The 15376-nt window shown below is 60.0% G+C and overlaps 1 protein-coding gene across 3 annotated transcripts in view; it reads right to left on the bottom strand.

Annotated features, from left to right (window-relative positions):
- Positions 1–15376, bottom strand: part of BEGAIN (brain enriched guanylate kinase associated) — a 44032-nt gene that overhangs the window by 10247 nt on the left and 18409 nt on the right. For 2 of the 3 annotated variants that reach the window (XM_060003311.1, XM_060003310.1), the window contains exon 3: positions 1440–1529. The exons of the other annotated variant lie outside the window; for it this stretch is intronic. In XM_060003311.1, coding sequence (XP_059859294.1) covers positions 1440–1529 — 90 coding nt within the window. The remainder of the gene's footprint in view (positions 1–1439; positions 1530–15376) is intronic. 3 annotated transcript variants of the gene reach the window in all.

Here is a 15376-nt window from a genome sequence, read left to right as displayed (position 1 = left end):
CCCACCCACCCACCCCTCAGCCGCAGCGGGTCCGGCCCTGGGCTGCCACAGCCCCCAGCCCGCTTGCTGGAGGTACCTGGGCCCTGGCCCTGGACACGCCCCCCTGGTCCCTCAGTCACAGCAGCGCCAACCCCGGTGCCCCACCACGCCTCCCCACCTCTGCCGCTCCAGCTCCGTCGCCCAGGCTGATCCTCAGGGCCCTGGTTTACCCCTCGACCCCTCCCCGCACATCTCAGGCCTAAGGTCCTCTGTGCCCAGCCACACACGAACCCCTCCCCAGCCTCCATCTGCAGCCCCGACCTCTCTCTAGGGCTCTACTGCCCTCCACGTCCAGCCGCCCACCGGCCTCTCCTCCCAGAAGGCCTACAGGCACCTCACAGCCAGTGCGTCCAGTGCTGACTCTTCTCTGCCCCCTGTGCTCCCCAGCCCCGGGAAGGTCACAGCTACCAGCGGTCCCCAGTCAGACCCTGAGAAGCCGTGGTGACCCCTCTCACTGCCTGTGGCCACCCTTCACAGTCCTTCACCAAGTCCTGGCCATCAACTACTCCAGAGCTTTGGACATGTCCCCTCCCCTGCCTGGTCCAGGGAGGGCCCTGGGCTGGGCACCCTGAGGTCTTCAGTCACCTGTTTGGTACCACCATCCTTTCCTGCCTTTCCCTCCCAGGGAATTTGCCCGAGCCCTGCCTGACCTCAGCCTCAGTCTCCACATCTGTAAAACGGGGATGTGTGCACCCACACGCTGAAGCACCCGCCCTCAGGGAGCAGGGCTGTCACCGTGGTCCCTGCATTCCCCGGATCATCAGAACCGCCAAGAGACGATGCCGGGGGCAGGCACCATGGGGGGAATGCTCAGTGCCTCTGCCTCCCCCCTGGTGTGGAGTTGGCTCAGGGGGCCCCTCAGCAGATGCACAGGGAGGGCCTGGAAATGCCTCATGCGCCACCCTCCGGATCAGGGTCACCCTCCCGGCTGGGGGGCTCGGGAAGCCCTGCTCACACTGCTGCCCGGGGGGGTCCCCTCGCTTTGACCTGGGTCCTGGTGAATTGATCAGTATCTGGCCTCACCCGGCAGGGTGTGTGCTGGTGGGTGCATGCTTCGTGGTTCCCTCCTTGCCCGTGGGAAGCCCCTGGAAGGCTTCCCCACCTCACAGGGGAGAAAGATGAGCTCCCTCGGCGCAGAGTGGGACCCCGCCTGCCTCCCACCAGGAGCCCCTCTGGCTGCTCAGCAGAGGCCTGAGCCCGATGACCGAGCCCAGGGCTGGTCTGTGGGGACACCGGGGCCTCGCCTCCAAGACCAGATGGCCGGGAAGCAATGGCGAGGGTGTGCTGGCAGCCGACACACCTCTCTGGGCCTCATCGGGGGAGTTGATGCAGATGTGGGATGGACGTCTGGGGACAGGCGCAGAGACACCGAGGAGCCGGGGAGACAACAGGTGTATTACCTGTCCCAGAGCGAGGGTGAGGACCTGGCCAGTCGGCCCTGCAGGACGCGGGGTTGCCCGAGGCACGAGGGCACCCAGGGGCTGCGCAGCCTGTGGGTGAAGAGGACAGAGCTGCTCAGAACGGGGACCGGGGGCCACGCCGGGCCCGCCATGGGCACGCAGTCACAGAGAGATGGGGGATCGTCCCCCACCGGCAGGAGAGCTCCTTGTCATCAGCAGGGTGGCAGGGTAGGAGCGTAGGAGCTGGGGGGTAGGCACCTGCCAGCCCCGGCTGCCCGACTGCATTGCTGTCACCGAGTCCCACCCCAGGCCTGCATCCCCATCTCAGCCTCAGAGGGGAGCCACGGGGGGCAGGCTCCCCCAGCTCCAGGTTTCTGTCTGGCTACTGCTCCTTCCTTGCAGGACCTGTTGGTCAGAGAGCCTGGGAGGCAAGGAGGATGGAGGGCATGTGACCCCCGACCTCTGCTGACGGACACCAGGGGGGTATTCTGGAGGTTGTGGGACCTACTGGATGTTAGGGGTCCAGGGCAGGACCCACTTCACCCCTCCTGGCACCCCTTCTCACTCACCCTGCCTGTGGCCTGTCTGGGCTGGGCGGGGGGTGGGACAGAGGCGGGTGGATGACCCACCCCAGCCCCATGGTGCCACCCTGCTTGGGGGCAACGGGACGTACATCACAGTTTTAGGCGCAAGTCGGCTTGGTCGCCCCCTTCCCGTAGTCTCTCCAGGGAGGGCTCCCGGTGGCCTGGCTGGCCCCGGAGCCGGAGCAGAAATCTGACGGGAGGACGCTGCCCCGGACATCAGGCGTCCAGACAAGGCTTAGAGACACGGGCGAGTGTATGTGCTAAGAGAAACCCCATTTACAAAATAACTGCGTACAGACGCCACACAAGATAGCAGAAGGGAAGGAACGTTAATGTCGTCTTGGGTGGGTGGTGGGATTCTGGGCAATTAAAAAATTTTCTTTTATACTTTTCTGGATTTGTCATATTTCCTACAGCGAGGATGAAAAATCCTCACTGGCGGTCCAGTGGTTAAGACTCCGTGATTCCACTGCAGGGGGCGCGGTTTTGTTCCCCGGTCAGGGAACTAAGATCCCACATGCTGTGGGGTGCAGCAAAAAAAAAAATTTACTAAGGATCAAATTTTGCCCCTCCCCCCAGAGAAGGTTGAAAGTGTTGATTTGATAGGCTGGGGGCTGAGGGGACCGCGAGCTGCACGTCGATCACCACTTCCGTAAGCCCCCATCTGCTCATCTGTGAAATGGGCTGCCCCTGGCCCTGGCCTCCTGGGCTGATCTGCAGGCTGGGCTGGGGGAGGGGTGGGGGGAGAGGCGGCCGCTTGATCTCCATTTGAACTGGACTTTGGAAGTCCAGGCCCAGGGTTCACTCTTGGCCCATGACCCCGACGCTGCTGAGTGAACGGAGAGGAGGGGCAGGACTGGCCCGTTCCCGTGGGAGCAGCCAGAGACCCAGTCTCCCCTTTGGCGGCTCGGCTGGGTCCAGCAATCCCTGGGGGAGTCCCCGTCCCAGCCCTCGCCAGCCAGTCCCCACCCCAGAAGGCCCTTCCGCTCGGGACTCCTGGCAGGTGAGTTCTCAAAAGAGTAGAAGGGAGGCTGGGACCCTGGGAAACTGAGGCCCAGGGAAGGGGCGGGGCTTGCCTGGAAGCACAGAGAATGGGGGGCATGGCTGTGACTTGACCCAGACTCTGCCGCTGGTCACACACAAGGCATTTATCCCTGACAACCGCTCTTGTTCTGACCCAGATTCTCATTTCAGGCCTATGGCATGGGGGAGCGCCTCTTCCTAGAGTTAAGAAAACTGGGGCCCAGAGAGGTTAAGCAAGATCACACAGCAAGTCTGGGATGCGGCTGAAATCCCCCGATGCCTGTGATGCTGTGCTGGGCACGGGGTGGAAGGACACGTGAGCTCTGGGGCCCGGGGGCCATCCTTCCCTCCTCCGCGGTGTGAACAAGGTTCCTGGGGGCAGAGGTGCTCCCTGGTGGGCTGTGGTGATGGGGCGGGTGGGGCTAAGGAGCGTCCGCCCTCCGGCTCCCAGGTACCAGGAGCCGGTCCCTGTGGCACCCCCGTGGCACTGCCTGTCTCCACACGCACTGTCCGCGCTCAGGCTCTGGCCCCCAGTCATGCTCCAGTGACACCAAATTGCTTGTCATTCTTCACACGCTGCAGGCAGCTTCTCATCCTGGTGACTTTGTCGCTGTGTCCCCTCTGCCAGGACGGCACTACTCCTTCCCGCTCAGGTTAACTCCTCCCCACCCAGGGCTCACTGGTGGGACCCTGACACCCATCCCGCCCCAGCCTGCCCGCCAGGGAGCGTCACTGGGGTTGAGCCTCTGTCCCGGGGCCCGGTCTCCTGCCCTCCGCCAGGTCACGAAACCCAGCCAGACCACTCCCGCCTCTGGGCAAAATTCCCCGAGATTCCTTCCTGAAGCCCCCGTCCCCTCAGACCCCCACGGCCCCCACCTCGCCCTGCGCTGGCCCCCTTCCCGCGCGCTGGCTCCAGGCTGTGCCCGAGTTACCCTGAGCCCCTTCCTCTCCACCTCAGGGTCTTTGTCCTCACCGTCCTCTCGGCCAGGTACCCCCCCCCCACCTCAGGCCCCTGCAGCCAGGGACAGCATTCCCTCCTCCACCCTCTCCCATTCCTGCGGGGACAAGGACCTGGGGACCTACCTGCCTGCCCTCCCCTGGGACCACCTCCCTCCTTCACCGACTCGTCCCGGTGCCCCGTGCTGTGTCCACGTGGAGCCAGGGACCAGCAGCATGTGCTGTGTGAACGGCTGCAGAAACATCTGCAGAAACATCTGCAGGAGAGGAGCCGATCTTGTCTCCGGGGCTGCAAGGTCCGGTGCATTTTTATATCCCCGGGGCCTACTCTGGGGTTGGATAAATGGGGGGGTAAGCCCCCCCAAGTCCTCCTTGCTCCCCTGAGGTGCTGGTGAGAGCACCCGGTCCCTCCCCCACTGGCCTCTCCCCTTCCCGCAGGGGCCGACACCCTGGAACTCATGGCACAGGGACTCGTGCCAGCTCCCAGTGTCAAGGGCAATGCCCAGCAGAGGCAGACACCATGGAACCACCCTCAGAGCTACCACTGACGGGCCACCTTGGCCAAGGTGAGCCCAGCCCTGGGAGAAGGTCTTTGCCCCCAGAGCTGCTCAGACCCAGCTGGTCCTCTCCCAGCTGGGCCTCCAGTGGGCACCTTGGGACCACCGCATCAGACTCTTGGGATGCCCTGCGTGGGCCCGGGGGCGGGTCCCTGGAGAATAGCCTCTGGCCCTGTCCCATGCTGGCATCATCTCTGAGTCTCCCTGTAGAAGGTCTGGTACCACCATCCTTCCACAAAAGGAGCCAGAGGCAACCCCTGCAGGGCCTCAGAGCCCCCTCGCCCCTGCCGCACCCCCCGTGCCCTGGCCTGTGCCCCCGTGCTTGGTGGCCACCGCTTTTCTGTGTCTCAGAACAAACAGTCTTTCTCTGTTCCCCTTGAACTTGTTCACTGCTGCACTGATTCCATCCTGTGTCCCCAGTGGGAACCTACTGAGGACCCTTCTCGAGGGGCAGGTGGGCATGAACGGTTCACCAACGCCCCCAGCACCTGCCGAGGGCCTGCCCTGCCCCAGGTGCCCACACGCACCTACTCATCTAGTCTCAGGCCACCCTGTGAGGGAGGCGTGCACCACACCCATGCGACAGATGAGTAAACTGAGGCTCACGGCAACGACGCCACACAGCCCTCCTGGGGCTCGACACCGGGCAGCTGTTCTTCCCCTCACGTTGAGCCAGGTTTTAGCGCCAATCGCAGCCCTTTACTCTTCCTTGAACCGCCTCCCACACGTCAGAATCACAAGGCACAGCCACGGGCTCCCTGTGAGGGTCGACCGCGGCCAGCTTGACGGGGCAGAGGCTGGAGTCTAAGAGGTGAGCCACCTGGCGGGGTCAAGGGCAGGGGCCTGGAGTCCCACAGGACAGCTCATCCCGCTTCCTGGTGGGCCGTGAGCTTCTCCTTGGAGGGAAGCAGTCCTGGGCCTCCGGCTGGCACTGGTCTGCGGCTCAGACACGCCTGCACAGCCCCTGGGCAGCCCCTGGGCTGACTGTAGCCATTTCACCAGCACCGCCACGTGCACGGAGAAGGGGACTCTGGACACGCCAGGCCACTGTGCAACAGCGTGTGCGTGTGTACTGGGGGAGGGGACTGTCACAGGGCTGGCCTGGGGGCTCACAGCCAGGAGGGGTCACCCACTCAAGCCAGACAGGGGGTGACCTCAAACTCTACGCCTGCTCAGGCCCTGCTCTCTCCTGGTTTGCTGACCGAGGTCATCCAGTGGAACCAGTCCCTCTTCCCTCCTCGCGGCCCGGTGACACGGACGCTCCACTGCTCTCCTGCCCAGAGACAGGAGATGGGAGACGCTGCAGGGAACATTTCATCTCGCTTCCGCCTCATCTTATCAGGCGGCTGCAGCCCTGCTCCTGCCACCCCCTCCCCCCACGCCCATCAAGGCAGAACCACGTGCTGGGAGCTGGCAGCTCTGCAGCCTGGGAGCCCTCAGTGGGCGGGTGGACCCAGGGGTGCTCAGGGCCAGGACAAAGAAGAGCAACCTGGGCAAGTGGGCGGAGCAGCTGCAGAGTCACCGCCGGGCCTTTGCACATGCTGCCGCTCCTGCTGAGAACACCCCCTCCCTGTTCTTTAGTTCATTCTGTCTACCTCCTCCAAGAAGCCCTCCCGGACCTCCCAAACCCCACTCTGGTTAGGGTCAGCTCTCCATAGACTCGGCGCCTGCACCTGTACAGATGGCAGGAAGTCACACGGCCGAGCTGACAGGCCTCCCTTTCTGCTCATCCGGCAGACTGACCCAGGAACCTTACCACATCCCCTGTTCCGTTCCTTCACTTTCTCCTCCCTGCTCAACCTCCCAACGCCTCCTCCCGCACCGCCACTCACAGCTGATGACCTCGCTTCCTTTTCCTCGGGAAAAAAGAAGCCACCCCTAGGGAACTTTCGCAGATGCCACCGCCAGGTCTCCCCACCTACCAGCATCTGCCCGCCTGTTACTATAGACAGCCCGCCAGGCAGCCCCTCCGCCCACTCCAGGCGCGGCTCCAGCTACCCTCCCCTCACTCCCAGACCACCAATTTTCCCCTCTTTACTGCATCATTGTCTCCAGCACAAGAACATGCAGGTACGCTTGCCATATTGAGAACAACCCTCTGCTGACCCTCCTGGACCTGTCCTCATTCTCTGCTCCAAGAAACGTTGCCTGTCCTTGCACCCAGCCTGCCAGGACCAATACCCAACCTGGCTCGCGTCCCCTCCACGCGACTGAACCAGCTCTCGCCGGTCCCTGAGCTCAGTGCCCAGGCGACCTGAGCCCTCAGCGGCCAACGGCACGGTTGACGCCTCCCTCCTCCTGCAAACACCATCCTCACCTGGCCGTCCTTCTCAGCCCCCTCTGCGGGTGGCCCTCCTCTCCCTGGCCTCCTAACCAGCAGGACCCAGGAATAGTGCCTCCAATCTCTCTCCTGCCCTGGGTACACTCACCCCATGGTGGCCTCAGCCACAAATACCATCGCTCCACTGAGGGCCCCCAAATTTGTGTCTCCCCGACTCCAGGCGTGCATACCCTCTGCTGCCTCTGACTCTGCTTGGATATCTCGCAGGCGGCACAGACCTGTGGGGCCCACTGTATCCCACTCCGCTCGCCCTCCCCAAATCCACAGCCTTCCCTCCCCAGTCCCTGCCCCGACCCAGCAGGGCCAGCACTCCTCCCCGAGCCTGGAGGCACCCTTGACTCCTTTGCTCTTTCCAGCGCCGCCCACCACCCTGAGTCCAACTTTTCTTGTGCGGCATTGCTACACAGCCTCCTAACTGGCTCCTGCCCTCACCTGCTCTCAGCCAGAGGGGTCCTGTTGAAGGCTAAGTCCAATCCGCCCTCCATCTCCAAAGCTCCTACATCGCCAGGGTCAGGCCCAACGTGTTCACACTGATCACTGATGGCAGGTAGCCTTCCCATTGCCCCCTGGACCTCACCTTCCAGCCGCATTCAGCACGGCTTTGCCTCAGGGCCTTTGCACGTGCTGTTCTTCTGCCTGGATCTGTCTCCCAGATACCCCACGGCTGCCCCTCTCCTCCTTCACTCAACATTCAAACGCAACTTTATTGGCGAGGCCTTTCCTACACTCTGCAGGCATCCTCTCTCCCCGTTTCCCTGCCGGGCCTGTGTGTCCTTGGCCTCACCCCCCTGGAGTGGCAGCTCCCCAGGACAGGGATCTCTGTCTGCCTCGTTCCCTGCTGGGTCCTCAGACCCTGCAGCAGAGGCTGGCAACCAGGAGGGCCCAATAAACATTCGCTGAATGAGTGAAAAACACAGAGTGAATGCATTTTACAGATGAGCAAACTGGGGCTTCGAGGGAGAAAGCGCGCCCCGCCCCAGGTCAACAGGCTGCGGGCCTCCTGGCAATCAACCCGAATTCCCCTCCGCAGCCTCCAGTGTTTTGGGCTCTTCCTTGCCTCTGAGGTCAGCGGCTTTAGGGGGTTGGCTTTGTTTGTCTGGCTCTGCCAGAAGAAGTTGCTCTCTGATTTCCATAAGGGCTGAGCGCCCTGAAATGATCATGAGAGGGTGAGATGTGAATTTCAGGTCAATAATGAGTGTTCAGTGTAAGTATGTGCAAAACACGGCATGGAAGTGCTTACACTAAGTAAGCATCCAGCTGTTTATTGAGGCCGGGGAGCCCGACAAAGTAGAGGATGCCCAGTGAAATTTATTTAAACTCGTTTAAATTCCACTGGCCATTCTGTGCTTTATCTGGCAGCCCGAGTACGGAGACAGAGGTGACCCCATGGAGGAGGGCCTCCAGCACCGGCAGGAGAGGTCATCCCGTGCCCGTCATGAAGAAGGCCAGCCATCTGCGCGGGAGACACAGCTTGGGCAAAGGCCGGGAGATGAGTGTGGCCAGAGCCCAGGCCTGGGGCAGCTGGCAGGAGGCCGAGAGCGCCTGGCCCTAAGTGTGGGCCAAGTGTCCGGTCCCCTTGCTCGGGGCGCCGGGAGCCCCAGGGGAGCTCCACAGTGGAAGGGACTGGCGACAGGCTCCGGCCTGGGGCTGTCCCTCTGGTGGGTGAGTCGGGACAGGGAGTCCCAAGGAGGCTGCCTCAGGAGAGGTAGGGCCAGCCACACAGCGGGCCCCAGGAAGCCCCCAAGGCCCCCCTTTCTGGCTGTGTTGGGGCTCCTTGGGCACCCCCGCCTGGCCTCGTCTTTCCTAGCACCCAGCCCAGCACCGCTGCTCATCTACTCTCTTTCCTCACCCCCTAGACTGAGGGGGCCTGGAGGGTGGGACTGTGCACACGTTGGCCCTGGACCCCTCCCCTGCCCCAAGGCCACACCTGCTCTCTGCCCAGAATCCGTGTGCAGGGGGCGTCCGCTGGGAGGACAGGTGGGTGGTGTGGTGCGACCGCGGGTGAGGCTCCCAGATGAAGCTCCCAGCGCCCGCCACGCTGCCCTGGAGCCCAGGTGAGAAGAGGCTGCCGTGCAACACTCTGATGATCAGGTTCTGCCCACCACGGAGCCCACGCTGGCTTCACTCATGTGACCACCCCACCACAGACACGGGCACGCATTAACTGGACCGGCGGTGGGGCCCGCTTTCCAGAATTCTGGGGATCATAAAGGTAATCAGGGCTGTGGGAGGCTTGTTGATGACCCTGGAGCGCGGGGCATAGGGTGGCCTGCCCAATCCCAGCACTCTCTACGTGCCCCTGGGCCCCTCCGGGATGCCCTTGGTCCCTGGTCCCTCTGCCCTCACCGCCCCACCTACCCCGCACCTCTCCACACCCACAGGAGACAGTCCTGGGGGCCAAACTGAGTCTAGAAGAAAAGAACACTGGCGTTATGATCATAGATTTTAGCAGCAGCTGGTGGTTGCAAGGCACTGGGGCCGAGGAAGGAGGCTGCTTTTCTGGGCCTCAGTTTCCCCATCAGTAACCAAAGCCCAAAGGACACCTGTGACCATCACCTCCTCTGGAAGCTTCCCCCGAGATCACCCCCATTCAATCACTCAATCACCCAGAGAGACCTACTGCGTGCCCTTGACAGTCCCCTCACTGAATCCTCACCCGAGGCCTGGCAGGGAGTGGGGAAGCTACCCATTGTACAGATGAAAGAATTGTGGCCTGGAGGGCCAGGGCCTTTCTCAAGGGCACCCAGCTAGTGAGCATGGGAGCCAGGATAGAACCCTCCCCATGGCAGCCCCTCTGGCCAGGACACAGGACACAGAGGCGCAACCCCCTGCCCTGGCAGGGCACCCCCCCATGCTGTCTGCCACGAGGGCTGAGGATCCCAGGATACCTGCTCCCGAGCACCCATCCCACAGACATCTCGTGCATCCCCGCCTGCCCCATCTCCATCCTCCCCATGTCAGGTAGCAGCAGCTCCATCGCTCAAGAAAGACACCCAGGCCTTGCCCCCGACACCGGCGCCCTGATGGGCAACGCCTCCAGAGCCTCAGTGGGCCTGTCGAGGGATGCAGGCAATGCAGCAGCTCTCAGGCTGTCATGAAGGTAGGGTGAGAGCGTGCAGGAGGGGGCCAGAGATCTCAAACAGTCAGGGCTGGCTTTCTGCCCGTGGTGAACGGGGGTGAGGCAGAACGCTGAGAAACAGGTACACGGCACGTCCTTGCTCTGAAATACTCAGCCACCACCAGGACTGGTGATGCGCCCGCTCTGGGAAAGATGCAGTCTGGGGGCACAGCAGAGCCGGCCCGCTGCCCCTGACCCTGAAATGCTCTCGCAGTCCTAATTCAGTCTAGGTCTGCAGGTCACAGCCCGACACCCCCCCTCGCCAGGCGGTCCTCTCCTTCACGATGGGAATAATGCCATCTGCCCAATGGTTGGGGAAACAGGGTCTGGGAACAAATGAGACCATGTGAGAGGCGGGCAGGAGGCTAACAGGGTGAAGCGGCCCACACAGCGCCAGCCACGTGCCCAGCTCCACGTTCACGAGTTCATTCGCAAAACAACCTTCCAAGTTAGGTGCTATTATTATGATCTGCGTTTTAGAGATGCAGAAACTGAGAATCAGAGAGGTTCAGAAACTTGCCCAGGTCCACACAGCCAGTAAGTGGCAGGTCTGGGATTCAAATCCAGGTAAGTCCACCTTCTTAACCACGTACTTCATCAGGGAGCCTTTGCAGAGGAGTGGGACTCAGATGGGCTGTGAGGACAGGAGACTTTGAAGGGCAGGGCAGAAGAAGGTAAGAGAGAACAGTCCATGTGGATGGTCCCTTTATAATGCCCTGACTCCCAAAGGGAGAAATCAAAGTGAGGCAGTCATTCACAGCTTAGTAAGAATTAGCACATAAGACTTCCTCTGCTAGAATCATGTTTAGAAGTGAGGCAGAGCTGGGAGGAGCAGCTGGGTCCAGGGCTCAGGTGGCCACACAGAGGGGCGCTGGGTGCCACACAAGAGCTTTGGGTTTTCTGAAGGGTCAGTGGGGGCCCGGAGGCCTCGGAGGTGCATCCTCACTCTGGGCTTCGGGAAGGGTGTGGGTGTGGCCCTCAGGAGGGAAGGGGCGAGTGGGCTGCAAATTTTGGCCCAGACACAGAGAGGCCTCCTCCCACTGGGCAGTGTCCAGCTGCTCTGGGAGGCTGTGGCTGTCCTGACCCCGGAGACCTAGACAAGCCCCTTTCCGCCTCTGGCCTCTGTTTCCCCAAACCCCTTCGGCTCCGTGATCCCTCCTGGCTGGCAGGGGCGGGAGGCCGAGAGCCCGAGAACAGCAGAGCTCAGCTGCCAGGTGAGGAAGAGCATCCGCCCTGCCCGCGGGCCTTTGCCCACGTCGGACCCGCTGCCGGGAATGCCCTCCCCCCACTCCTCCTTATCTCCGTCCAAGCATCTCCCTCTCAGGAAGGCTCCTCTACATGCTGCTGAGGCCAGATCCCTCCGGTGGAGGCTCTCACACCTCTGAGGGCCTCTCACGGGGTGATTTTTTTTAAAAAACACTACTCCCTGAGGGGGTGGGGGGCAAAAGTGTCCCCAACACTCCCCTTCCTGGGGGGCAGAGTGGAGGCCCCCCTCTCGGGCATCATGAAGCGTGGGGAATCGCTGTTCCCCATCCTCCTTCCTCACTGTGCACCACACTTTGGTCTCATTCCAGAGCATTTACTGAGCATCTACTACGTGACAGCTCTAAGTGCTGGGGGTCAGCAGTCAGTTGCTGTTCTTGGCGGGGAGACGGACGTAAATAAGATAAATAAATAAGACAAATTGAGAGTCAGGTGGGGATGAGGGAGATGGAAAATCAAGGCAGGGAGGAGGAGGAGGCTGGGGGAGGGGCTATAATTGTACATGGAATGAGTGGTCAGGAGCACCACCCTGACCAGGGATGACATTTGAGAAAGATGTGAGAGGAGGGGAGGCAGGGAGTCACGTGGATATCTGGGGATGAACATTCCACGCAGAAGGAAAGGCACCTGCAAAGGCCCTGGGGCAGGAGCCTAAAAAAAAAAAAAACCCAAAACAAGGAAAACCAAAAATATTTAAAAAACAAAAAATGAAAAAATTAAAAACACAACAAAAACACAAAACAACCCCCCAAACAAAAAAAAGCCAAAAAACAAAAAACCCCCAAACTCCCACAAAACCCCAAAAAACACAAACCCAAAAAAACACAACAAAAAAACCCAAACAAAAAAACGAAAAAATTAAAAAACACAAAACCCAAAACACAAAAAATCTCCAAAAACCAAAAAAAAAAATTTAAAAACAGAAAACCCAGAAAACCAGAAAACAAAAAAAGCCAAAAAACCGAAAAAAATTTTTTAACCCCAAAAACAAAAAAATCCCCAAAACCAATTAAAAAAAACCCAAAGTAAAACCCCACAAAACTCCAAAAAGCAAAAAAACACATACACACAAAACGAAAAACCAAAACCAAACCAACCAACCAAACAACAGCAGCAACAAAAACCCACAAAGAACGACGACCAAGAGGAGCCTGACCTCAAAACCATACGCGAAAATCACTTTCAATAGCTTCATGACGACAGAAGGGTTTCTTAAACAAGACACAAAAAGCTTTCATCAAAAAGTGAAAGTCTGAAAGATTCAAGACAAATTCAACGGAATTAAAATTAAGAACTTCTGTTCATCAGAGGACCATTGAAAGAGTGAGAAGCAAGCAAACCAGCGGGAGGGGCATTTGCCACACGTGTGACTGACAAGGGCTCTCTGAAGAGCTCCAAATCAATAGGACAAGCGATGGAAAAACACACAGAAGTCACAAACGAGGAAGCCCAAACGGGCAGTAATCCAGGGCCGTGCAATTAACGCTACAGCTACCGGAGGAGCAGCTCCCCGCCTGTGGCCTGAGGGAGCCCAGGGAGGGGAGGCTGCGGAGACACAGGAAGTCCCAGTGCCGCGGGGAGGGCGTGGCCTCATCTCCTAAAGCTGGCGGTGGGCGTGCCCTGTGCCCCCGCAGTGCCGCCCCGAGGTACCCCAGGGAGGCTGCACGAGCTCCCCAGCACCTGGACAGGCACGGTCACAGCAGTTTCATTCAACAATGGTCCAGGCTGGAAGCCGCCCGTCCGGATGGCCATCAGTGAACAAAGAGGTATAACTTCACTCACAAATGCCGTTCCCCAAGACAGCCAGCAATGGGCAGCTCCACGCACTCTAAGGACACCTCTCGAAAACATGATGCTTTAGTGGAAAAAAAAAAAAGCCAACCTGAAAGCACAGGCTACTAGACACCATGTATGTGAAGTTCCAGACCGGGCAAAACAAAACGACCTCTGTTAGGGATGCTTTCAGGCAGCCAAATCGGGAAGAAAACAAGCAACCACTTTATCACAAAAGCCAGGATCCTGAAGACTTCCGGGGGAGGGGGAGGGGGCTGTGACTGGGGAAGGGTCTCGATGGGGGCTGATCCCTGGGAGGTTGGCAGCATTCAACGTGTTGACCTGGGTGGCGGTCGTCCTAAAGTTAACCTCTAAACGGCACAGATGTTTATTACTTTTTCTAGATGCCTATCACAGTTCACAACTTTGGACAATTATATTGTGGGGGGAGGGATGGACTTGGAACAGGAATAGCTCTGGGTTTCCTAGGCACCTTCTGTGTCCCAGGTGCCATGTGAGGCGACTGACCCACTTTGCTCTATGACAGAGGAGAGAACTGAGGCTCCCACAGAGGAAATGGCTTGCCAAAAGGCATGCAGCAAAGCGGCCACGGCGGTTGTTAAAACAGGCGGAGCCGGGGCAGACAAGGCAGAGGAGGGGATTAACTTGGGATTAGCGGTGCAGCGGCTCCGCGTGCTGACAGCCAGCCGGGACTCGCTAATATCTGCAAATATTTGAGTGTCACGGGAAGAGTTTTTCAAGCAGTCAGAGGCAGGAGAGCTGGGTGAGCGAGGGACAGGGGGCATGCATCAGGCCAGAGCAGAGGCGGCCAGATCTGGGGCTGGAGAAATGGACCCCATGCTCTGCTCCCAGGGGCTTCCTTATGGGGTGCAGAGGACAGAGGACACCCCACCGACCTCCACTCCCCACCCCTCACCGGTCTCCCTGAACACAGCCTTGTTTCCTCAGGCCCCCAGGACTCTGCACCTCTAGGAAGGCTTGTCCTATCTGTCCTCCTTGCAAACTCCTATTCATTCTTTAAGCCTTGGCTCAAGTGTCCCTGCTTCCAGGAAGCCCTCTCTGATTCCCCAGGCTAGTGTCTCCAACCTGGGATCCCCGGGGGCCTGTGTTTTGGGCCTGGGTCCCTGTTCTGGAGGGCTGACCTGTCTCAGCACGAGCGCAGGACCTGGTACACAGAGGGGGAATGAGCCCATCTGGGGGTGAGGGATAGGAGAGTCACAAAAGCCACAGAGAAAAGTGACAAGGAGGATAACTAGTCTGTCATGTGGACAAGAAGGTGGGTGGAAGGGCATTCTGAGCAGAGACAACAGCATGGGAGGCCTGAAAGGCAGAGAGGCATGAAGGTGACAGCTAGTTCGGGACTCAGAAGTGGGGCTGCAGCGTGGGGTGGTGGTGAGGAGAGAGGCTCGGGCAGAGGGAGCCCCAGCTGGGTACCTGCTCACAAAGGGAGCCGCTGAGGGTCACAGGACATAGTCCTTGTGGTTCGGGCACTGCGGGTGGGTGTGTGTGTTGCGTGACAAGTGTTGGACGGGGCAAAGGGCCTGCCCTCTCGGAGCTCAGTTCAGATTCCTAGGCCCAGCCTGCGATGCGGGCCCCAGGACAGGAGGAAGGACCCCGGCACAGAGCCATCCTGCTGGACAGCCAAGACCCCTTCACTTGGACCACAGATGAATCTTCTCCCGCCTGAGAACCCAGAGTTGTGCAGGTCGGATGCCCCACAGTGAACCTCTACCTGGACACCTGCTGTGGGCCAGGTCCTGGGTGAGGCCCGCCAGACCCCAGTATCTCAGGTCGTCCTCCCAACAGCCCTGCAAGGTGGGGGTGCTCAGGATACCCACTTTACAGATGAGGAAACTGAGCCCCAGAGAGGGTCAGGACTTTGCCAGAAGACCCTGTGACCTACACCATGGGAGGCCATGCTGACCAGCTTCCCCTACATCCCTTGGGGCCTCTTGGTCCTGGACCCCCAACACTAAATGCAGGGCAGAACCCTACAGGGGCAGCCCCAGTACTGGCTGGGAAGAAATAGTCTGGAAAGGCCCTCGAGGTCGCTCTGAAACTACTAATAGGGTGAGAGGGAGAGGAGAGCAGGATGCTCCCCAATTCTGGGAGGCTATGCTGTGTCCTGGCCACACGGGACCCCCAATCCCACCAGCTCCTGAGCTCTGCTTCCGATGCCTCAGTGAAGCCAAGAAGCCTGGAACCTGGCCACTGCGACCAACCTTCAGGATTCCGCTCAGGGAAGCCCTCAGACCACCCAACAAAGAGATGCTCGTGCCCTCAGCAGCTGGGACAGTGGA

This window comes from Delphinus delphis, chromosome 2, assembly GCF_949987515.2.
Source record: "Delphinus delphis chromosome 2, mDelDel1.2, whole genome shotgun sequence".
In the NCBI taxonomy this organism is placed as follows: Eukaryota; Metazoa; Chordata; class Mammalia; order Artiodactyla; family Delphinidae; genus Delphinus; species Delphinus delphis.
Note: the sequence above shows the minus strand (reverse complement) of the source record. Positions and strands in the feature narration are given on the sequence as shown.